This window comes from Sceloporus occidentalis, unplaced genomic scaffold, assembly GCF_023333645.1.
Source record: "Sceloporus occidentalis isolate IW3139 unplaced genomic scaffold, rSceOcc1.0.p SCAF_1, whole genome shotgun sequence".
NCBI lineage: Eukaryota > Metazoa > Chordata > Lepidosauria > Squamata > Phrynosomatidae > Sceloporus > Sceloporus occidentalis.
In genome coordinates this window covers 240381817-240407425 of record NW_028316981.1, presented here as the reverse complement: position 1 = coordinate 240407425, position 25609 = coordinate 240381817, and the positions used below count along the sequence as shown (strand labels likewise).

Here is a 25609-nt window from a genome sequence, read left to right as displayed (position 1 = left end):
CCTGGCATTTGTATTCTCATATTACATTCCAAAGATGACATGCTTTGCCTGACTTTTAAAAATAATTTTATTTGTGCTACTGCCTCAAGGATCAGAAAAGTTGATAGTTATGGAAAATGCCACACAAAAAGAAGCATTATTTCAATGTGTTAGTAAACCATTCTTTTTTATTTAAAATATTTTCAATTATTGAAATAACAAGAATTTTGTCTTCATATTGTATACAGTAGGTCATTGGCATCCATTGGGTTTTGGTTCTAGGACCCTCTGTGGATACCAAAATCCATACATGATCACATCCCATTATATACAATGGGATAATAAAATAATAGCAATATCTAGATTTGCTTTTTGGGAATTTATATATTTTTGGAAAACTTTCAAGCCGTAGATAGTTGAATCTGTGGACGAAGAATCCATTGATAAGGAGGGCCAACTGTAAAACCTTTATTGATCATTACTGCTATGTATATGCCACCCCTAGCTAGTCCAAAAGTGATTTTTTAAATTCCCTATCACTTTGAAATGGCTTTATTAAAAATAATCTAAATACAATTTCTGCACATAACAGATATTAAATACTTTTTGCTTCCGTTCACAGAGTGATTATTTAAAAATATTATTTCCAATATGGATATCATTATTCCATTGCCTGGAATGTTGTACTTTTCTTTAAGCAGAATGGGAGGGATTGTATACAAAACAAACACCGAGTTTCAGATAAAACATCTATCACCTTCCTGAATCTGACAAAGCTTATCCAAAGCCACAAGCAAAAGCTTCATTAAAAATAATCTTTCTCAACTTTTCTCCTTACTACAGTATATAGGCACAGTGTACCAGATACACTGCATGGCATGACACCCAATGAAATGAAATGAAATATCTGCAAGAGGCATCATCCATTTCAGTAGGCTTGCACACCATTTTTGCCGTGTGCCCAGCAATAAGATCAAAATCTTCACTTTGTCCTCCATGTTTTGTTCTTCTATGCTAGAAGTGTCCCTCTAAGAAGCTACTTCCTATAAGAAGCTCTTCTCCTAAGAAAGGAGAAGTTACTAATACAGTATGTACCTTCCCCCCCAAACCCTTTGGGGTTGAGAATATATCCCCTTTTCCAAAGCAGCACCTCTGCATGATCTTTTAATTGGCTTTTGGTTCAAATCCCTGCTTAGCCATGGAAACTCACTGGGCAATATTGGGCAAGTCACACTCTCGCTCCCTAAGAGGAAGACAATGGAAAACCTCCATTGCCAAATTTTCCCAAGAAAATCCTGATAAGGATGGTATAACTTGGAGTCAAGGTAAAGGCATATTACACAACCACAAATTTTAACTGCTGTGAGCTTCAGTTCTACATTGAGCAGGAAAAAAACTATAATAAGCAAATAAATCTAGATTCTATATTGTATTGTAGGTCTGCATATTTAAGAAGGAATTCTGTTCATAATATGGATCCATTTTTCTCTCATAGATGAAATAGAGCAGAAAAAAGCATACTGTTAGGAATATACAATAAACCAAACAAATTGCCTATCAAATTCAACTGGTTTTCTAAGATACAAATAATAAAGCATTACAGCAAAATGAGGGTCATTGTTTCAAAAATTGTCTGTGCAATGCAAGTGAATACATGCCTATTTGGAAATAAATACCGGTACCATTGTTTTCATATGGCTCAACTCCTATGGAATGCATTTAGGACTGCAAACATGTTTTTCTACATTTTTGCCAATAAATACAAGCGCTATTAACAATAATGAATACTATTTAACCTTTACAGCTATGGTAACTGGTTCAATTTCTCTAGGAACTGAAGCTTTTTTATAAATTGTGTGGACAACCAGTACAAAGAAACTTGAGGGGGAAAACCCCTTCCATAGGCCTTTAATTTTTTTATTGAATTTCTAATTCAGGAACCATTTGCACTGTCATCACTGCAGCCATTTCAATGGTGCTATGCTGAGCTAACAGACCTCTGAACCCTACCTTGTCCTTTGCATTCAAAACATGGCAACAGACATGTCTATGCTAATGCTTTTCAGTAGTTCCATTAGTCACATTTAGCCTTTGTGTGCAATATCACTGCATACTTTTTCCCCCAGCATTGGCTGCTTTCATCCAAAAACCGTTCCTATAATCATTTTAAAATATGCAGGCACAAAGAAAGAACTGCCCTCCTCAGTACAAAGGATAAGGCAATATCATGTTTTGTTTGTTTGTTTAGCCTATGCCAGAAATTTTAAGCAGAGGCGACTGACGATTAAAGTAATTGCTTCATCGGATTCTCAGGCAAGGCTTGGTGTGTGTGCGTGTGTGTCTGTATACATGTGTAATGTCACCACAGGAGCTAAATATATACCCCATAATCATCTATGTTATCTAGGAAGGTTCTGGACTAACTGCTTAGTTACCATCATGGGAACACAAAATAATCACAAAAGTACAGAGCTGGACTTACATACTACTGTACTTCTTGATATGATAGCCATTTGCACTGAACTGTGCAACCTTCAACACCTAGTCATTCTGCTTGTATCATCAACCAGGACCTATTGGAGGTGGCAGACCAGGTATATCTGATCAGCATCCCAAATGATCACAGAACTCATTTCACTGATAAATGGATGTTCACATTCAAGATAGTGGTAGCTGCTGCTCATTGGTACTGGAGGAAAGCAATGGTAGATGGAACCAAGGGGTCACAGTAGGCAGAGCCAACTGTGTCCCCAGATATCATACTAAAACACTACTTTACATCCACATTTCTCTGCTCCACAAGCAATCTATGCACTGGAAAAGGAAACAGAGACATAACGTTCTTTCCAAAGCAAATGGACATCACAATTTTTGAGGGACAAAGCCTTGGATGCCCAGAGAGAGACTGTACAGAGGGGGAAATAATAAAGAACCTAACCCAAAAATGACCTTCCCAAAAATCTAAAAATGGAATAAAATACTCAGTAAAATATATCTTCTCGGTGCTACTTTCTTTCTGTGTCTCCAGATGGCTCCTGGTTGTAGTGTTGGCCACGCAGCCATTATTTTTATATATAGTCATCCCTCCATATTTGCGGCTTTGATATTTGCGGATTTGATTATTCACGGATTTCATTAATATGTTCTCTCTAGGACTGTCTAGGTCCTCCAGTGCAACTCTGTGGTCAACTTTAACTAAAAGTTGCACTGAAAGACCATTTGTAGCTACTCCAGTGCCATTCTATGGTCAGTGTATGTTGGACATTGACCACAGAGTTGCCCTGGAGGACCTAGAGATTCCTAGAGAGCTGTCCTTCAGGTAAAAACATGGTGTTTTTGTTATTTGCAGTTTTTCCATATTCACGGGGGTCTTGTTCCCCTAACCCTAGTGTATATGGAGGGACAACTGTATATTCCAAAATGCACAAAACAGTTATGCTTTTATTGGCCAACCAAAATGCACAAAATATATCATGCAAGCTTTTGAAGCTCAACTGGCATCTTCATCAGGCAAAAGATGCCAAAATTCATGCAGGAGAAGAAAAGTGACAATGTTAGAGTCACAGGCCTATGTCATCTCAAATGTCACTTCTGTTGTAGTTTAGTTGTTCTGGAGGGATCTCCATGCAGGCATAGGCCAATCCCCTTCCATGGTACAAAAACAGTAAAATTTAAGCTTCATTAGCAGCCGTAAAGTAACTTCTCTTGGGATCCACAGGCCCTTTCCTTAGGCAGAGAAGACTGAATGTGTGCATGTGTATGCGTGTGTAAATTCATATAGATGCTCAGAAGTGGGTCTCTGTGTTGCACTAAAATATAAAAATATAAAAATCTCACTCCACTAAGCTGATGGCCAAATCAAATGTGTGTTCTGCTGAGAAAATAAGAGCCATGGCTTCTTTTCTCACAGGCTGATTAGTTGTGGCTGTCCTCCTTTATCCTTCACACACTGGTTAACTAGTTATAGTCATTCCTTTTCTATCCCATTTCTTATTTCAATCCAGTGTTGCCCATATATGGCATCAATGAAGTTTGGTGCACAATAATGATCTGACAGGCATGGTCAGAAACAGCAGGGGGACCATAACAGTCCCAGGCACTGCCAGCAGTAAACACAGTTATGGAAAGACTAATCTTTCTGCACATGGATGTGCTTCCTCCAGTAGAAGAGGGGAAGAAAGACTGGCAGCTTGCTGTCCCTCCTTCATCAAAGAGAAACTTCCTCAGATTCAAAGGATCAAATCATGCTAAAGATAAATAAACTTCTCCTACGATATTAGGGATTATGTCAGGGTAAGTGATCATGCAAACTATACTAGGCTTTTTCTTTCTTATGGACAGACTAGTTCACTATCCCACTGTGAACAATGAAAGCTGGTGTATTAAGAACACTGGGGCACTGTTCATGTGTTGGAAGAAATGTTTGCATCCATGTTCCATTAAGCAAGCCCCAAGCTGGATTCTATGACTGCATAACATGTTAGAATTAAAATGCAAAAAAAGAAACACACACTGAGGCCTTCCATAGCAGGCAGATAGATTTGTGACTGAGAAATTAGTTTTACATACACATTGCAGTACTGGTTAGTGTTTATAGTTTTCTGAAGTTTCTGTGCATCTATCAACATGATCCCTTCTAATTGCACATGCTGGGAAAAATACAGTATACATTATTGATAGCTGGTGATTGCATAAGCCTTCTGACATACTGAAGCTGTCTGCAGCAAATATTGTTTGTAATATATAATGAATTCCTGTACAGAAAATGAGCCGAACACTATGGGACAAAGTTTATGTAAAGAGAGACCACACAGCAACTGTGAAACATCATCTTTGCCACTATGTTACAAGGAGGATAATCTCATTACTGGACATTCAGCCTGCTTTTTTTTTACACTCTGTCATCACATCAGGGTGAGTTAACAAAAGCTAAAATATAACTTTCCAACACTTCTCCAATTATTATTTAGATCCTAATTTATCTATAGTAGAGTGCTCTTTAGAAAGAAAGAGAGCGAGAGAGAGTCCAGTGCTGCACTGAGAACAGAGATAGATCAAAAAGAAGTACTGGTAGATTTATTTACTAGAAACATCCAGATTTCACGAAAATTGAGTTGCACGTGGCACTGAATAATGTTCTGTACTCTCCACCCTAACCAAGCTTCCTGGAGTCAGTCAGTCTGTCTCATCTGCAGTCATACAATAGGCAGAGATTGTGAACACAAATTGTTCTGTATACTAAAATGTCACTGTTGTCTCTCCAGCTTTACGGCTGCAGGCACTTCTGCTCTGCTGGAGATTCTAAGAAGGCATGTTCTTAAAGAGTTGTTCTGTTTCAATCAGGCAATGAAAAATACAGCTTAAACACAGATATAGTCTTATACTTTGACAGCATGACATACTGATATCAAAATTAGTGTGGTTGCTGGACTATGAAAACTGTCCCTAATCTATTAATCTCTAAGGACCTCCAATGATTTTCATATGATAAGTATATTAATCCTTCAAAAACAGAGTAAATTCACCATATAAGGACTTCTCTACCTCAGAAATGCCCACCTGAAACAATAATTTAGAATAAAAGAAGTAATAAATATATTTCAAAACCTAAAAACAAGGAATGTGGCATGATTTTTATTTTTTACTGGATATTAAAGTATTATTTCAAAGAAAATAAGGAAAAAGAATGAAAGAAGAGGGGAAGGGGGAATGCACACAAGTATTGTTTGGGAATATATACATTGATATATGCTGACCATTGTTCCAAAAACACATTTTCTTAAAGCTGATATCTATACAATTCCCATACATGAGTAGCTAAAGCAGTTATATCTTCTAACCATTAAAAGACAGATAGAGAATATTTATTTTTCCAGCCCTGGACTACATGTCTTAACAAAACAGTAGGAGCATGCAACATCCAATAACATCAATTATTAGTTAAATTCTATGTTTCAGAGATATAATTTAAAAGAACATGTGTGTCTACAAATATATTTAAAAATTCCTATAAAAACTGATATATTGCAATACATCCAACCAAAAACGGGTAACCACTGAACATGTCCACATTATATGACACAGAGAAGCAGTATAAGTATTACATTGCCAGCATTTAGATGAAGTAGACAATTTCTCTGATTTTGGAAGCTAAGCAGGGTCAGCCCTAGTTAGTATTTGGATGGGTACTACCAATAAATACCAAGTGCTTAAAGGAGTGATAGCTATTAGTTTATTGTTTTCAGAGGAAGGAACCCTAGGAAATCACAGGATCACCATAAGTCAACAGACAACTCGAATATACATACACATACATCATGTGCTGGCAGACAGTACAATGTCCTGGTCACTTTCATTGTATCAGCTGACTATATCAACTCAGTGTCTTGTCTCAAGAATTAAATTTTTGGAGCACTGCAACTTCCCTATTCATTATTATGCTTTTTGTTTTGGATTCTCTGTGTTGTAAAATTGCACATCCAAAAATAATAAACTAATGGTGATCCCTCCTTTAATCATGGTCACTCCCAGATAACTGTTACACTCCTTAAAAAAATGCAGTTGTAGCAAATAAGTCATTTCCCGCAAAAAAGAGTCAGTAACCTTAATAGAAAAAGTTAAAAATAACAAAGCATACTAACCAAAAAGGCAGCAAGGCAAGGATAACAAAAGCAGAAAAGAAAACTGTTAGTTCTATGAAAAAGAACAGCGCATAACACTGTCCAGTAAATCCTGGGTTATCCATTCTTTATCTTCTTCATGATGACTATTTATTGTTCACTAATATACCACCCCACCCAGCAGCAGCTGCTGATGAGAGCGTAGCACTGCAGCTACCTGCACCAAACTCTATCTGGAAGGCACCCCCCAGCAGCAGTCTCCCACCAAACTACAAATCCCAGAATTCCATGGCAACAAGCTATTGCAGTAAAAGTGGTGTTAAACTGCTTTATTTTTTGCAGTGCAGATGCAGCTTATGGCTCTGGAGAAAAGTGTCTAAATCCTCTCAGCTATGGAAACCCACTGGACTACATTGGGCAAATCATATACTCTCAGCTACCTTAGGGATGCCATAGGTCAGAAATGACTTGAAGGCACATCACAACAATAAACATAGAACACCATCCACATTGTTCTCCCATGTTTTCACCTTACAGCAGTCCCAGGTTTCATGTAGTAAAAAAACATTATGTGAGAAGCTTATCAAGAGATGCTGGCAAAAGAGGTATGTAATTTATCTATTTCTAATTAGCATAGTTGGAGTGAAATTACCTTAGTTAAAATGGTATTAGAAATCCTTGCTTTGGCATGGACCTCCTCTGGGAAATTACACAAGCATTTGGACACTCCTCTGTTCTACAAAAACACCGCAGAGTGGTGCATCTCTGTTGCTTGTTCTATTAGTCCTATGCCACATAAAGACCTCAACTTATTTGTGCCTCATACACCTAATTTCATACGAAAGCCAGAATTTTTGCTCACACCCTTCAAGACATTCATCTTTGTTACAGTAAAATTGTTAGGAATGCTATTAAAGGGGGATTGTGCTGTGAGGTGGGGGGCAAACATCCTGATTCATTCCTTTTGCTCTGAGAATGCCAAGATGGCAATAAATTCAACAAGAGGAAGAAGGCCATTCACTAAGACTAGTTCCATCTAGGCCATCAGGGATTGCCTTCTAAGGGCATATTTAGCATCACACAGACACAGACATTCTGTTTCTTTCTCTCTTGCTTGCTCCCTGGGTTGTTGGTGTGTGTTTTTTTCATTCAAATCTCCCAGCATCAGTAACAAGCGGCAGAACATCATCAAGCTGCCAAAATGTTTTTTACCTGTAACTTGAACCCACATGGCTTTCATGGCCTACTTTTCAGGAAGCCAATAAAGAAACCATTTTTAACACCAAGAATAGATGCCTTCCTAGTGGAATATGCAGACAGATGATAAATAAGCAAAGACTTGCTTTACTTTCTGTGCTAGACACAGAAATACTTGTAGGTCTAATTAACTGCTGCTCTGCATAGGAATTTGCTGGTGTTAAGGGTGAAGGACCTCTGTGAATGTGGAAAAAACGCAATTAAAAAATGCTATTCTTTTAACCTGAGAGAACATCTCTCTAGGAATCCCCATGTAATCCAGTGCAATTCTATGGTCAACATCTGGCAGAAGTTGATTATAGAATCATGCTGGAGGATCTATAAATGCCTAGAGAAGTGCTTTCTCTTGGAATTTCTAGGTTCTCCAGCACAACGCTATAGTCAGCTTCTGGCACAGTTGTGTAGGAGGACCTAGAGATTCCTAGAGAGAACACATTAATGAAAGCCGCAAATAACCAAAGTCACAAAAGTCAAAACCACAAATGTGGAGGGCCAATTGTATTTTGAACTCTCCATTTTGCTATTTATTTAGTGCTTTCCACAAACTGGTGTACCAAAAGTCATCCTAAGGACATCAGTAACACATATTTGTCCAGTCTGGTGCGCTTTTCTACTCCTGTCTTCTAGCATAAATGATTTGATAATATCTGTCTCCAGATGAACAGGCCCAAATCAAGACTTGTAAGTATAATAAATCAAACACAGAATTCTCTTTGTCTGAATCTCCCCCTCATGTCACAACTCTCATGAACTAGATGTATGAGCATATATAATGCATACATAGAAGATCACTCAAGAGCTAGTGTGGTTTAGTGGTTTGAGTGTTGGACTATGATTCTGGAGACCAGGGTTTATATCTCCACTGACATGAAAACCCACAGGGTGACCTTGGACATGTCTCAGCCTGTGACAGGAAAATGCACAAACCCTGTTTCAACAAATTCTGCCCAGAAAAACACCATGATAGATTCCTTTGGCTTGAAGGCACACAGTAATAACAAATAAGAACACCCAGCAACCTTCTGGGTTGTATCTGTAGGTTATATCAGATGAATGGAAACTCAACAAATGCCACTAGTGTCTAAATATCTGTTTTAATGCAACCTTGCTATCACCTTCAGGTCTGTGCATGCTTTCCCAAATAGAAGGTTACAATTCATGGTTGAATAGTAAATGGGAAACTTCTCTAACTAGACAAATTAGTGGGAAACAGAGACAACTGGTTGAGAAATGTTGTTGTTGCTGTTATATGCCTTCAGGTCAGCTCTAACATACAGAGACCCTATCCTAGGGTTTACCATTGCCTTCTTCTTAGTCAGAGAACATGACATGTCCAGCGTCACCATGGCTTTCCATGGGTGAGGAGGGATTTGAATCCTGGTCTCTTGGAGTCCTAATCCAACACTCATACAATGGTACTACACCAGCTCTCATGCACTCTCATTGGTGCTGGGGGAGTTCAATGCTAGCTATTTCATATAGGAAATATTAGGCTCAATTTATATGGAAGAGGGAACAGTACAGGTATGCCTCAGTTAATGAAGCAGATATGTCCCTATCTACCAGTGGCAAAAATAACATGGAAAGAATGGGGATAGGTTCCTGCATCCCAAAAAAGAAGAGTAATTCAACATGTTTCAGCAACACATTTTATTGAAAACTAACAATATGCAAATATGAAATGAAACAATCAGACCAGGAAAGGACTCAGAACCGTCTGCCTGCATCAGTCCAGTATCAGCATCATTGAGCAGAAGAGAGCACAAAGCAATAGCTGTCCATGATTTGTCCATGATCTGGGGATGCTTGTTCCTAGAGTGCCAGTATGTGAGGCAATGGCCTGCTCAGACCGTGGGCATCAGTGATGACCTCCAGAGGTGTTCTTATGCCTGCAAGTATCACACTAGAAACAAACACCAGACCATCCAGTTATATGTGCTACTGTGAAACTGGGTGATAAGGGAGAACCAAAGCTGACTTTTAAAAATACTAAACTATACCACTGAGGAAATCATATACAGTATTTGCATCTTCTCTTCTCCCTAGATAGAAATCTCTCAATATAGATCAGGTATGATAACTTTCAGTTATTTACATGAGGAGAATGTTCAGGAATCAGCAGTTTGACACGATAAATCAATGACAAGTTTTTTCTGCATATTTGTTTTTTAATCTCTACTGTAATAATCTATCTTTTCTTTACGCTTCTGAAACTGCAAGTTATCAAGCAAAACAAGAGCAGTGTCTCAAACAGCATTCAGAGCATCACTTACTGCTGTTATTGTTACTGTTGTTATTTAACAAAGAGGAGGCAACATTTTGATTTGATTTGATTTTTTTGTCTCAGAATATCTGGGGTTGGATCTGGTAAGAGCATTTTATTTGCGGTTCATAACTGGAAAGAGACAATGAGACATACTCTGCCAAAAGAATGCCAGCCAATGCTTGTTGAAGAGAAGCCTCATTAGGATCTGTGATTTCTTGATCTGTGCATAAATTTCAAGTCTATATTATCTCTACAATAAAGTAGCCTTAGTACAAACAAAGAATACTGATTTTTTTTAAAAACACACACACACACAAAACCCCACACCCATATATAAATATATTATACCATATACAAATCCAGGGAGGAACAACAAACAAATATGGAATAGTTTGTTATATTCTTTATTCAAGCAGGGAATGACTGCAGTAAAGAAACTGAGGAAATAAAAACCTAGTCTCAAGACACGCATTATACTAAATAAAGGTTTAATTTATACATATGTCTGACACCAGGAAAAGAGAGAGCCAGATGAATGTTTTTCAGCTTACAGATACATGAGGAAATCCAACATGACTTTTACAAAATTATTTGAAGAATGCTGCTTGATCTGTAGTGGACAAGAGAAAACAAATGAAAAGAGTAATTGTCTCCACTCCCTCTAGATCACTGGAGTTATACAACCTTCCATTTTAAAAGGACTCGTCAAACAGGATGTTTGCAGGCAATAAGTGACTGAAAATAAGTACAAGATACACAGCACAACTTGGAAGTCCAAAATAGGTTTTCATCACCTCCCCTACCATTACCATGAAGAAAAAACACAGTAAAGGAAAGGTTAACCATCATTATTTATACATTTAGATCTCATACACTAATTAATATTAATTTTCTATTAAATTAAAATGGGATGTTTTTACCAATCAGATAAAAAACATAGGCTTGATAGATGGGGAGCCCTCATGAAACTCAACATATTGTCTCAATGGAATGAATACATGAACTCCAATTGATTGATCCTGAAAGTAGAAGAGCGGGCAGAAACAGGCTAGCATATGCAGTGCTGAATAAAAACTATCATGATCGTCAAGGAAGGAGAGAGGAGTTATGAATGGAACCCAGCTACTTCAACTCTACTACCATAAACTGAAATAAGAGGTGCAGCAAATCCAAAAATGGCTACCTTTCCCTCTCAAATAAAATTGTCAAAATTGCTAGTTTCTCATTCTGAAGATATCTGCCAGTAGGGAAGAACTTCAAGTAGCTTGGCTCAGATTGCTGGTATGTCTCTCATTCCATGACTTTCCTTGTCCATAAGCAAGGCAATAACTGAGGAAGATGTTAACATAGGGAATGTGCTTCAGTGTGACCCTGCCATAGTTCTTTGAGATGAGCACCGCCTTCAGTTCCAGGTAGAAAGTTAACAGTCCTGGGCCACAGTCAGTGTACTATAGTTAGCTTAATTGAGGTTGGCACAGAAATACAGCAGAGGCAGCATATTGGCTTCCAGGAGTACTTGATACTGAAAGTAGCAAGATATTTTTACAAAATCCTGCTGTTAAGCTGTCACTATTTTTAGCCACTCTGCCTGCCCCAGAATTTGTGAACATTGATCGTGCAACCTTTCCCTTTAACTACCAGTACATAACTTTGACTTTATAATCAACTATGCTGGTTTTGAGTCATCATCTTTCCTTTAGGATCCTATTCTTAGATCATAAACTCTATAGAGTTCTATTTCCCTAAACATGCTTGTGTCCAGAACTTAAATGGTGGTTCTTGAAGAACATTTGTATGGCTGCTACATTTGGTTTGTGCTAAATATACAAATTAATCCTAATCCATTCATATTGAAATGCCACTTTTAAAAACTAGAACACAACCATATAAATCTCTTAAATGTGGCCTATTCTGGTGTGTGTGCAAAATCTAGAAACCACGAATACAGTTTGGATGCCCTCACAAAAATGGAGGCTCACGCATATTCAAGCTTCATAGGATTGAATGGGGTGTGCCCCTGGGCACACAGCCCAGGCACGCGCACCATTGGAAATAGCAGAAGTTGCCTCTCCACAGATATTCGAGGTAGCAGATCTCAGATATGTGAGTTAGGAGGGATGACTGTATAATGAAATGTGGTCATTTAAGGTTGCTTCCAGACATCAGAAAGGCAGAGTAAAAGCCTACAATTCAATGTTATTACACAATCACAAACCCATTCATGTACAATTCACCTAGCTACCAGAGAAGTCTCATCAAAGAAAGTATCATACCAGTCCTGTGGAAGTCTTTTAGACAGAGCACTATAGAATATAAGATGGGAACCAATACCTGGATTCTATAGTTTTGTGAAGTGGCAGCACTTTTTAGGCAGAGAAGGCTAAAGACCTGGTAAAACTGCAAATCCTAGGATTCCACAGGATGGAGCTACAACACTTAAAGTGGTGTTAAACTGCATTATTTCTACAGTGTAGATGTACCCCCAGGTATTGATGAGCCAGACGAGGAAAGATGCTTAACAACAAATATTCTGGAAAAGTCTTAAGACCATCACACTAACCTGTAGCCTGCAATAGCCTACTCATAGCTGCTATCCATAGAAGTTTATTTATTTTCTCCACTACAATACACCCCCACTAGCAATATATTCTCTTACTCTGGAGCTGATAGGACCAATTAGGTTTGTATGGTCTCATATAAAAGAAACTCATTAAAACACCTCTATAGAGAGGAACCACCAAATAAAAAAGGTTCTACTGCAACAGTGTGCCATTTCCCCCCTTCACATAAAAGACACAACACTTCTGTTGTCTTCCTTTCCTCAGCAAACTTGTGTTTTGCATTAAGGTGGCCTTAATCTTTTACTGTGCAGGGGAGAAATGGCTGCTGGCAACAAACCATACTAATTAAGTGATGTAATTCTACGTACACTTTAAGCTACTTCCAACACATGGCCAATGCTGGTTTGCATTTTCCTAATTTAAAAATGGCCACCTCAGATTTATAGAAGGAACTGGACCTTACATATATGAATGTCATGGAACATGATTCAGAAATAATACCCCATACTGTAGTTATAGAAATCATTCTGCTAATGACACCTTTATGTGCAACATCTAAAATTCAGTCCTGATTTCTCACTATTTGGATAGTAACAGTGAAAAATCCCTTTTAAAAAAAAAGCAACTTTGGACACAATGTAACACAGGGATGGGGAGGGTGGGGCACAACAGGTATTGTTGGATTGCAATTCCCATCCTCCCTCACATCTTACCACGCTAACTAGGGTTGAAGGGAGCTGTAGTTTACAAACAGCTGGAGGGCCACATGTTCACCACATGATGCAAAAGTAAATTCAAGTGAATAAAGGAGAATCTCCTACTAATCCAATGGATCTATCTTCCCATCACATGTGAATACACACACACACACACACACACACACACACACACACACACACACTATAAGACATTTTCATATTCATATAAGCAGAGCACCTGGGGAAAAACTAAGGATAATGGAGTGCCATTCTATACATTGCAGAACATAACACCAAACAGACTTGTATAACAGGCCACCCCATGCCTAAAACCCTCTGCCTGTGGAAAGCTGACACACCAGAAACCAAGGTTTTAGCCTCACCTCTTCCTTGCTGTGCTGGAAGGTTTATATAGTGAGGAAAAATTCAACCATACCAGCTGTCACATTCATTCTGAAGAAATACAGTCCCAATAGGAACATGTCAGGTGATATTTTTGAAAGTGCAGTTCATTCAGCTATTTGTTGTACTCTTCTTTCACTGGATCTTATGAACAGCTTTTAAGTTTGTTATACTTTAAAAAAATAATGAGGCAATAATTATGTTTTTTTAAAAAATATGAGCTATGATCAAAATATGAGACATAAGTTGGTTGTCCTTTTATTTATTTTGTTGTCCTTTCACTTATAAAGTACCACGTACACTGATGGCACTGTAAATAAATGATATGATGATCACCACCACCACCAGTATAATATTTAGACAAAAATCATCACCCTGTTAGTCTAAAATGAAATCACTCTAATATTAATGTTTTAAATTAACAAATTAGGCATTTAAACCAAATCTTTAAAATCTAGTTGTCTTTTTGGTACCAAAACCAAATTTGGTATGTAGGCAAAATACACAACATAATCTTTTGGGTGTAATGTCATGTACTCTTGACTATACTACATATTAATTCCTTTATTATACTTTATGCTGAGTAAAAATACTATTTTTTTCTACTCGCAATCTTTGTTTTAGTAACCTCATTAGGATTTAGACCTATTAGGATTAGCTTCAGAGGTGGGCAGAAATCAGGCCTGCAGGATCTATTTATTACTAGAATCTCAACTAGAAGTGAAATCAAAGATACACTTACTTCTTTCTGTTGAATATCAAAAGTGAGCATATAAAACTGCTTTAAGTGCTTGCTTCACTTCAACAGTTGGAAATGAGAAATCTGGACAACTGCAAATAACCCAGAAATCTCTCATTAGATTTACTTCTGCCCAACAGTGATATATTCCAGCGATTATGTAGGAAGGACAACCTAAATTTATTAATGTAAATTTTCTAAAATTAAGTTGTCGTATTTTCTCTAAAGAGCTTTATGATTCTTCCAAGGTTTCTTAATTTCATGTATCCACTAGTCTGTTCTAAAAAAAAAGTTTTCTCACATTCATTATATTATTAGTTTTTAAATAACAGACCTTTGTACATAGACAATTTATTTGGTCACTAAAAGCACATTTTAAAATATCAACACTGCTTTATTTAATTTCAACTTTTATTCCTCAAGCTGGCTTACAGTTTTAAAAACTGCCTATTCAGCCTATGCAGACTTTTAGAGCTGTACAAAGTTATTCATTATAACCGTTTGAGAGAAAGGGAAAATCATCATGCTATGTATGAATATGAAAATAAATGTGACTTGTAGGGGGAAAGAGAACAAATAACAGATAAAAGGAAGCAAGAGAATGAGAAAAAAGAGAAAGAAAAGACAAAAAGAGAAGAAAAGAGAAGAAAAAATCAAATGAGAAAATAAATGTGAACAAATTAAAAGGATTGCTATGAGAAAGGCAAAAGGCATCAAAATCATGATCATAGGAGAATAAGAATTAGAGCAGAAAACAAGCAAATTATGTGCTAAAAGTAAAAATATCAAACAGGTAGGTTGAAGCATATTTTTTAATTTTCAACTATTTTTCCAAGAAGTGTATTTGATCTATAACAATTAATTATGTTGAATTCCCCTATTTCTGAAATTAAACAACACAGCAGCCTCACATTTCACATGAACTTGTCCATCATCTTGCATCATTTTTAAAATGGTTTACACAATGATTGCTATCCTCAAGGCCTTCACACACCCACATACACCCATTCTTTCCTGTTTCTGAGAAGTGTGATCTGGGAGGATAACTCATGTGCTAGCAGCCTCTTATCTAATTTTGCAAAACTTTTTTCAGACAAGCAAGAATGCTCTTTTTTGAGCAGTTATTCAACCAACAGACAGGCAGATATCATGCTCAAAACGCATGAGTAGCCACTTTGATTTCAGGGTGTCTCACACAGGTTAGTAATGGCAAAAAGCATTCATCCAGTTGAGAAAATGTGATTAACCTGTCATAATTATCAAGGAACTGTGCATGATGGGGAGTGTTAAGCCAGAGAACATACAAAAAGATCCTTAAAAGGCACAGCAAGTATTCAATATTTTCACTCTAAAGCCAACAATGAAGTTACGGAGCTCAGTCATTCAGATGCGACTTAACAGATGTTGACCTGAATCTTATTCGTAGTCCTGACTATAGTAGACACATTGAACTATGGGATTTACTTATGTATTGAATCACCATTCAACAACTAGATGAGGACTAACCAACAAGGTTCCAGCCTTTGTCTGCCATTTACATGCACACTTACCTGGGAATAAGCCTCACTACAAACCACTGGCACCTACATCTAAGTAAAAATGCACAGGATTATGCTATGTCCGTTTTTAGCTTTCTTTTCAATTGGCCCTACCATTTTTAAAACAATAGCTCCATTCTGTCTTTTCTCTTCTTTTCTTACCAAATCAGTATGAAGCAGTTTAAAGCAGAACCAAATCTAGAGTAGGGCCTTTTTCAATGCAGCACCAACATGTGGAATTCCTTGCTACAGGAGATTAGCTTGTCTCCTGTTTTGTCAGTATGGTACTTCTTTACTACTAGGAGACTTTTTCTGCTGAGCATTTGCTTTCTTTGTTGCATTGAACTGTTTTAGTTAGCTCTAACTATTTTATTTCATAATTGCTTCATGCTTTCAAGAGTCTATTGCTGTGTTTATGGCTCTGGACTAGTTTTGCTTGTTTGACCTTCTGTTTTTACATGGTGTGTGTGTGTTTAACCACTATGGACATCTCAATTTTCAGAGAGGAAAAATTGGAATACAAATAAACCTCATGATGTTTGGCCACTGAATACTGGTGTGGATAAAAGGTAGAATTCAAAGATATAGTTGTGTTTGTCTGTAGAATCTCTGTACATACTGGTTTAGGATAACACACTGCTTAATTCAATAGCACATTATACAATGCAAATGATTCCAGTCTTTTAACTTCTCTGTTATTCAATACCAATAGATCACAAAATGGCAGCCAATATAATCTTCCAGCCAACAATCATATGCAACACCATCTTGAATACCTAAATGAAGCAGGGGAATCGTTTCTGGATTACACTAAAAACATGGGCTCCATAGCCATCACAAGCATCAAACATACTGAGATTACAAACAAAAAAGAGCTACCATACTTTTGAACTTCAACTTGAAGTTAATTCCAGCAGTAATAAATTATTACTGTTACTATTATTATTATTAGCAAGGAGGAATATCTGTAAAAGTAAATCACATATCGAAACAGCGTATTATCTATCACTTAATGAAATCACTGTTGCTTCTCATTCAGACTCACTGAAATAACAATACTTTATATTGAGATCAAAACATTTATGTCATGACTTTAAAAAGGTACTTTAGCACCACTGGACACAGACTGGTGTTTTGCGACGCTTTATCAAACAACAGAGCAGAATTAAACGCCACAATCTGAAAAGTAAACCCATTCCTACATGCATACTAAACAAGGGATATGCTGGTGAACTTCAATTTAATATGACCAGTCTGACTGAGAGTCAGAGTGCCTTTTACTTGAGCTTTTAAACACAATTAACAACACTAAACTAAAATTAGAGCTTCGTCCTTTTATTGTCCATCTCCCTTTCCGCCGCCGCCACCTGCAGACATTTGTACTATCTGCGGACATTTGTCAAATGCAATAATGCCCATACTAAGGCAACACAGCCCGGGAGTTGGCAGCTATATTATCAGCAAGTACTTGGCTAAAGAACCAGTGATGATTCATCAAACTTTCTAGAAGCACCATCAAAGCAGCAGAGTAACACATTGCCTTTTTAATCCTTCCTAAGAAACTTTTTTTGTTAACCAGGACAAAAAACAACAACAACACAGCCTTTTTCCAAATAGAAAAAAAGTCTTTAGAATAGTTTTAATGTGGTTTAACAATAAATGCTTATTACCACATTTTCTGAGACGCCGTTTTGTTCTTTGCTATTCGACTGAAGTCAAAATTGGTAAGTAACAATCTGCAGTGTACAAGAATAGCTCAAATTACAAGACAGACCAGCATTTTGAATTTGCAAAATTACTTGGGAAGGACTTCCATTGAAATCAATGCAACCTACTCACTGCGTTAGTAAATTCATCTAGGATAGGTCTACCTCAGTAAACTTACCACAATGGAACTAAGGCTGTGATCCTATGTGCATAGGTACTACAGTGTATAACCTACTGTTGAGCTGGACTTATTACTGGGTAAACATGCATAAGGTTGCACTGTAAATCACTTATATTTAAATATTTTAGCTTGACTGGACTAGGCTAACATCAAGGAGGCAAACAGCACAACTCAGTAGATGTGGCAATACTATTCTTTGGAAACCATACTGAAGCAAAACAAAATAACAGTTACACTTGTGTGCCAGAACAATACAATCATACCTCCCAGAAACTGAATGTACAATCCACCAATAGCCGGCAGATTGTACTTTCCATCAGTGCTTGCGTCAAAACTGAAGGTACAATACTCCAAGCGCTGCTCTCACATAACATTGATCTGTTGTTTTGTTTTAAACATTACATTCTTATTTTATGAATAGAAGCAGCGATGGATAGAACAATAATAGGAGAACATATGAAAACATGAAGTCACCCTTCAATTATTTCTTTCTATTTTACAACTTGCAGTGTATTTATTGGTTATGTTTTCCATTTCCGTGACACAAACACAATGCCTAGCCTTGTCCAACTCAGATACTTTTTAAGATATGTGAATAAAGAGATAGTAATAAATGGCAAAACGTCCTATTTTGTTTTCTATAAAACCTTTTTCCAGTACTCCCTCTTCAGCCCTAAGTCAGTACAATTCATATAAACACATCTCTGTCTAGTCGTATTACAGGAATCTTGCTAGACAACATGAACCTTCACAAAGAAAATGCTTTCAGAAACTTCGTAATATGTCGTGCAGTTCCCAGTTTATTAAAAAGCTTCCTTCTTGAACCTCTCAAGCCTGTTATATAGAAAAGATGCTCCCGAGGAGCCCATACCTTTTGGAAAGTGCCTTCTTCGCGCCGCTTTTTCCTTTTGCCGCTTTTTCTGGCTCTCTGATTTACTCGAACCCATTTTACGACCTACAGGTCAAAACGTAGGGCTTTTTTAAGAAGACGCAACCTGAGTGCAACTATTCAGCATGAGTAAGAAACTATAAACAGACTCTAGGCACATTTTTCCATTGCTTCAGTGGAAAAGGAAAAGTAGGGGGGGAGGGAACAGGAGGGGGGAACAACACTTTTTCCAGGATTCAATATTATGCTTTTTCAGTAATCCATTTAACCATTTGTGCCTGGTCAAAAGAAGGTTCCCCTGATTCATCTTAACGCAGTAATTTCTGCCTACCTCTCAAGCCTAACTGACAGCAAACTTTTTGGAAAGATAAAAGAAAAGCCTGGCTATATCAAAACACTTTGGGAAAGTGATGTCCAACCACAACCCTGCCTGGGATTCCTGGAATAAGAGTCCCACTGATTTCCATGGAAAGAAAACAGAAAAGCCTGCGGTGAGCCTTCTTCCCACCTTTTGCCTCAAGCAACAGGGTCACCGTAAGCCCCCCTTGTATTAAAGGGATTCCCCCTTAACCGATCACCAACAGACAGCAGGAGAGTGGTGGTTGTTCCCCCCCCCCATTGAAACAACAACAACAACAACCCTCTTCCTCTTTTAGAACAGGAACAGAACTTTACAGAACTTGAACTTGCAAAGTGGCTGTTTCATAAGCCAGGTCTTATGTGGTTGTGTGGTTTGAGTGCTGGGCTACAGCTTTGGAGACCAGGGTTCGATTTCCAGCTTGGCCATGAAACCCACTGGGGCGAGTCACACTCTCTCAGCCTCAGAGGAAGGCAAAGTGGGGGGGGGGAACCTCCTCTGGACATCTCCTGCCCAGAAAACCCTACGACTGGTTTGCCTGAGGGTTGCCCTACGTTGGAAATGACTTGAAGGCACAAAACTACAACCACACACCCATTGTATTCAAGGGATCCCCCTTAATCTATTCTCAACATACAGCAGGGTGGTGGTGGTGGTGATGGTTCTCCCCCCCCCCCCCCCTTTCAATAGGAATGCCCTTTGCTCTAGCCAGGCTTTACTATTCAGGGTGGACCTGGCTGGAACTTGAGAGAGCTTTCCAAAGAGCAGGGCAAGAGAGAGAGAGAGATGGGGGGAGAAAGGGGAGCCAAAAGGTGGGCTTACCTCTGCCTTGACTTGCTGGGCTAGGCGACCCTCTTGCCAGGCGGGACTCTCTTCCAGCAAAGGCTACATGGGGAGGGAAAAGAAACAACATAAACTTGGAGAGTGTATCCCAAGTCCTCTCCTTCCTCCTCCTGAGCTTTCCCTGCTGCCCTCCAAAGCTGGGGTGCCCAGCTCCCTCCCAAGGCTCCCCCCCCCCGCAGCCACAACCACACACTCCTCCTCCTCCTCCTCCTCCTCTGCAGCAAGGCAGCTGAGGCGGCTTCCCACAGACCCTTGGAGAAAGCCCCAGCCCCTCCACCTCAAGAGGAGGAGAGAGAGGAGCCAGCAGCAGCAGCAGCAGCAGCCCCTCAGGACCACCTTGTCTCTGGGAATCGGGAGCCAGGCGGCCTCTCCCTCCCTCCCTCCCTCCCGGGGCCAGGGCTGCTGCTGCTGCTGCTGCTGCTGCTGGGGACGGAGAGCCCTGCTCCTGCTCCGGGGCATCATCCCTGGGGCTGGCCTTCGCGCAAGGCAACTCCAGGGAAAGGAAACACCTCCAGAGCCAGAGAAGGGAGCAAGGAGGCAAGGAAGAAGCAAAGAAAGAAAGAAAGAAAGAAAGAAAGAAAGAAAGAAAGAAGGGGACCCCCCCATCTCCATCCCTCCTCTTGCTGGTGGTGCTGCTGCTGCCTTCCAGACCAGAGGAGAGGAGGAGCTTGCCTCCTTCTTCCAGGGGCCCCAGCTCCCAGGCTTTGCCCCCCCTCCAGCCCCTCGCCCCAAAGGACCAGCCTTGGCCCTCTTTTTCTTGGTCAGCAGGAACCCCCCCCCCCCATTTTGAGCAGGACTCAAGCAGCAGGGTTTGACGTGTCCCAGGAGTGCTCAGAGTTTTGTTAAAGTCCTCCATTTTTCCGGGGTGCCCTCCATTTTCTGGGGTGCCTTCTGGTCCAGGGGAATTCCCAAACTGTCCTCCATTTTGAGCAGGACTCAAGAAGCAAGGCTTTACATGTCCCTTGGGGCTTTTTAATGTTGGTCATGTCCTCCATTTTTCTTAGATGGCCTCCATTTTCAGCCTTCTGTCCAGGAGGAATTCCCAAACTCTCCTCCATTCTGAGCAGGACTTAAGAAGCATGGATTTACATTTCTGTGGGTGTTTTTAACTTTTTTAAAACCCTGTCTTCCATTTTTCTTGAAGGTCTTCCATTTGCACTGAGGACACCTCTGGCCACCCTGGAGGCGCTGGTGAACTCTGTGGCTCACCATGGCCTCCACCAGCCTCTGCTGCTCTCCCAAGTTCAAGTCACCCTGCAGAAGAGGGTTGTATGCGAAGGGCTCTTGTAGCACCCTTTAGGAACTAAGTGGAAGAGAGAAGCTGGGAGCGGGAGCTTTCCTAGACCAGACCCTCATTCAGGGTGACCAGATGTCCTAACCACACAGGAGGACATGGCACCGCAAAATGGAGGACATTCAAAGAAAAGCTGGATATAAATTCACACTTCTTAGCCCTACTCAAAATGGAGGGCCTTATGGAACTCCAAGTGGTCCAAAGGTTGAAATGGCTGACATGTCTTGGAAAAAGAGGACATTTGGTCACCTGCCCTAATTCCTCAGATGCATGTTTCGGTCACTGTTAGCCAGAGTGGGATAATGTTTCAACTTGGACTCTGAGAGACCAGGGTTCAAATTCTCACTCAGCCATGGAAACCCAGTGAGTGACCTTGGGTGAGTCACAGACTCTCAGCCTCAGAGGGAGGCAGTGGCAGACCGCCTCTGAGGAAACCTTGCTAAGAAAACCCCGTGACAGTGTTGCCTTAGGTTTTGCCATAAGTCTGAAAAGACTTGGAGGCACACAACAACAACAGATTGGTATTTTAATTTGTAAGCCGCTGAAGAAACTATGATAGGGCCATCTATAAGTCAAAAATGACATGGAGGCACACAACAACAAACAACAAAGCTGCTGTATGTCCCAATTTGGGGGGAAAGGAGGGATATAAATAAATGTAACAACAACAATAGCTACTACTACTGACTGATACTGCACATAAAAGCTATCTTTAAATCTTGCAACCCCTGAGAAGGATTCCTGAAACTGCATGTGTCTGATTGTAAACAAAGTTATGGTCACCTAGCTAAAGGGTGTGCCTGAGGCTCCTGGAACTTCAAACCCCTGGAATCCAGGATTTGCCTTTTCTCACCAGGGCATAAATCTCTGCCCTGCTTTAAGGACTCAAACAGGAATGGGAATCGGGTCTCTCAGGTCTGAATGCATCAGTTCAGTCACCAATGCCATTAGGAGATCCTAAGGAGTTTATCAGACAAGGGAAATTGGAAGTATAATCCAATGATAATCTGAACACAATCATGGGGTTTAACGTTATTGCGTGATAAACTACCACAAGCAATTTTTGGGCAATGGGAAGTCAGTCCGAACGCAATCATGGGGTTTTACGTTATTGCATGAGAGGTGATCACATGCAATTTCAGGCAATAGCAAGCTATTTTCAGGCAATGGGAAGTCAGTTTGAACGCAATTTGAATTCACGTAAATTCACTGAACTAGCAAATTCAATTGAATGTGTTCTGGCCCCACTCTTTTTCATTCGAAATTAAGCGAAAATCCTCCTGTGTGATAAACTCCTGAAGACTTTGGACTTCAGGATGGGAGGTGGAGGAAGGCTTCGGATGTCCTCAGTTCTCTAGAGTTTAGATGGTGAGGGGTATACTTTAGCCTTCAAACCCTGCCAGCTTGTTCTGCTGCAGTTAGGGGCCTTCCTTGCTCATCTTGTTCAAACGAAGGCCTGAGTACTTGAGCACCAATGAGTTTAATTCAGTTCAAACATCCTAATTTTTGTGATAGCTGATAATGTTGCTGTTGTGTGCCTCAAAGTCATTTCTGACTTATGGAATCCCTAAGATGAACCCGTCATAGGGTTTTCTTGGCAAGTTTTGTCACAGGCAGGGTTGCCATTCCCATCCTCAGGCCTAAGGAGTGTGACTTGCCCAAGGTCACCCAGCGGGTTTTTATGCTCGAACAAAGACTCAAACCCTGATCTCCAGAATCATAGTCCAGTGCTCAAACCACTGTTCTATTGAAAGGCATAAATATTCATACATTTATAAAAAATGTTCATTTGCTTCAAAATACCTTTAAAGTAGTGCAATGCTGAAAATAGAGAATGAAAGGAGAACGGGCACAGAAGCAACCTATTTTATTTTATGAAGAATTCCATTTTGTATTAGAAAATAATTGTAATGCACTTTTCCCATCATCCACTTCTCCATTAGCCCTAATTCCAAGCAGAAGTATTTTAGGCAAACTTTCTAATGGAGCTATCTCTGGAAATATATTACAATGCAAATAAGAATTTAAAACACCCCACCCCACCCCACCCCCAGCCTAACAGCTCCTTGACCTCTATGGAATCCAAAACTGTATCAGATGAATCCCATGGAGGCTCTGGAGTGCATCTTAAAAGCAAGCATTAACTTTGCTTTTTGCAACTGGAATCCTGCCATTTCTATTAGTCATGGGCATTCCACAGCTGACTCCTCCATCAGGTCTCAGTGCAAGCAAAGCCTCTGCTTTTGCTTTAGATCTACAATCCTAGGCACCCTTGCTTGCGAGTAAATCCCACTGAACTCTGAGTTCAGGAGAAAGTAAACATACCAGGGATTAGGCTACTTGAATGAAAATGTTAAGGTTACTTTCTTGCTGAACTGATGGTTTGAAGATGTCAGACAATAGCATTACCAACCAAGAGCTGAACTTTTAAAAACTTGATATTTAGGGGTAACACTGTCATTATTTCCTGTTTGTAAGTGCAGAGAAGAACATGTCACAGTAACAGAATTCAGCACATCAAATTTGTTTAAAAAAACAAACCTGTATGTCTGAAGATGTGCACACTTTACCACAAAAAAAACAAAAACAAAAAAACAACTCACTGATATATTTATGAATTCCCTGAAAGGTTAAAGAGAAATATATGTTGCTGAAAAAGATGATGATATACCAAAGCAGACTTTGTCCAAGATAGACTTAGATACATTTGCAAACAGATGCCACAGCAGAATGTGTGTCAAGTGCTCACTAAATCTTGACCACCTCTTTAACTTTACAGCTTTTAGTTTTTACAAAGACACTGTCCTGCCCCTTTCTTTATTACCACAATAACCTTCTTTCAAGATCAAAAGCTTTAGATCAAAGCCAAGATCAAACTACTGGCTTTAAATAGAAACAACACTGCCATGAAATATATTATTCAAAGAAAAATACCTTAATGGAGGTATCACACCAGAAAAAAAACAACCTTATTTCAGATGTTTTATTATAACATTTGTGAGGTGATACCAAGTAACTGTGAAAGCTGCTACATCTATGGGCAAAGGGCTAGTAAGGAGGAAAAGTCAATAACCAAAGGAAAGGGCATTGCTAGGTGTCTGACACAAGTGCAAATTGACACCAAAGGATATTTTTTTACAACTGCCACACTGAAGGGTAGAGTTATCTATGTCTATTGAGCTCTGCAATAAAAGTATTTTTATTAACTATAGATTTACACAGTGTAAAATGGTCTGGCATTTTCAGGTGATCCAAGAATTTTCTTATTTTATCTCTCCTTCCTTCCAGGAACTTAAGTTGTGTTCCCTTCCCTTCTATCTTCCCAAAAACCTATTGAGATAGGTTAGGCTAAAAGACACAAGGTGGGGAAAGTTACTTTTTTTAAACCTAGAACTCACAGAGTCACTCAGCCAGTATGGCTACTGTTGTCTTAAATTCTGCCAAGGTCACCCTGTGAGTTTCATGGCTCACATGGGATTTGAAGTAAGGGGCCCTCAATGCAGAACAGACATCTTATATATTACACCACAAAGGCTCTGTTGTGCATGTATGTTGATCACTTGATGACTACAGATGGTAGAGAACTATATGTGTACCTGACTAATCACAAGTAATCACAAATCAAACTACATGGGCCAAACTCTTACAATGCATTCCAGATATTTTCAAATGGAATCAGCTCACAGATGAGTGTGTGGCTAAATGAAAGCCAGTTGAGTACTGGAATGGTAAGAGGCATGTTGAACTGGCTACTAGTTCTGAGTGAATTTGCTTTTGTACAGTTTTAAACAATGGTGCGTGGAAAGAAGTGACACAGCACCACCCTAAATGAACATCAGTGTTCAAATAAATACTGAATTTATACTTATGGGTTAGATAGAGAGCAGGAAATATTTTCAGCTTTAAGGAAAACCATGGGCTAAATCCAATGGCATTCCTGTCTAAAACATTAAATTTAACCTAAAGAACAAGTCACAAGCTAAACTCCACTTTGTATGCATTAGCCATATTTTGCCAGAGTAAGACTTGAATGTTGGTGTCCAAGTTCATATTCCTTCACCGCAAAGCCACGTGGGCTTGAGCAAGGCTGTCCAACCTCTAATATTTTTCTTACATGGTAGTTGCCTGGTACCTTTCTTATTGTAAGCCTCAGAGTAGGCTGAGAGAATGTGAATTGTCCAAGGACACCGAGTGGATTTCCATGGCCAAGTAGGCATCCAAACTCTGGTACTCCAGTGTTCAAACCACTACACCACACTGGTTAGACTCCACAGGTC

The 25609-nt window shown here is 39.3% G+C and overlaps 1 protein-coding gene across 2 annotated transcripts in view; it reads right to left on the bottom strand.

The window, feature by feature from the left end:
• AOPEP (aminopeptidase O (putative)) overlaps positions 1-25609 on the bottom strand; it is a 224257-nt gene that overhangs the window by 69529 nt on the left and 129119 nt on the right. For both annotated transcript variants that reach the window (XR_016277370.1, XM_089490878.1), the window contains exons 12-13: positions 20018-20080; positions 18820-18903 (exon numbers count right to left, since the gene is read on the bottom strand). Coding sequence is in view for 1 of the 2 variants with exons in the window: in XM_089490878.1 (XP_089347004.1) it covers positions 18820-18903; positions 20018-20080 (147 nt within the window). In the remaining variant the exon portion in view is untranslated. The remainder of the gene's footprint in view (positions 1-18819; positions 18904-20017; positions 20081-25609) is intronic.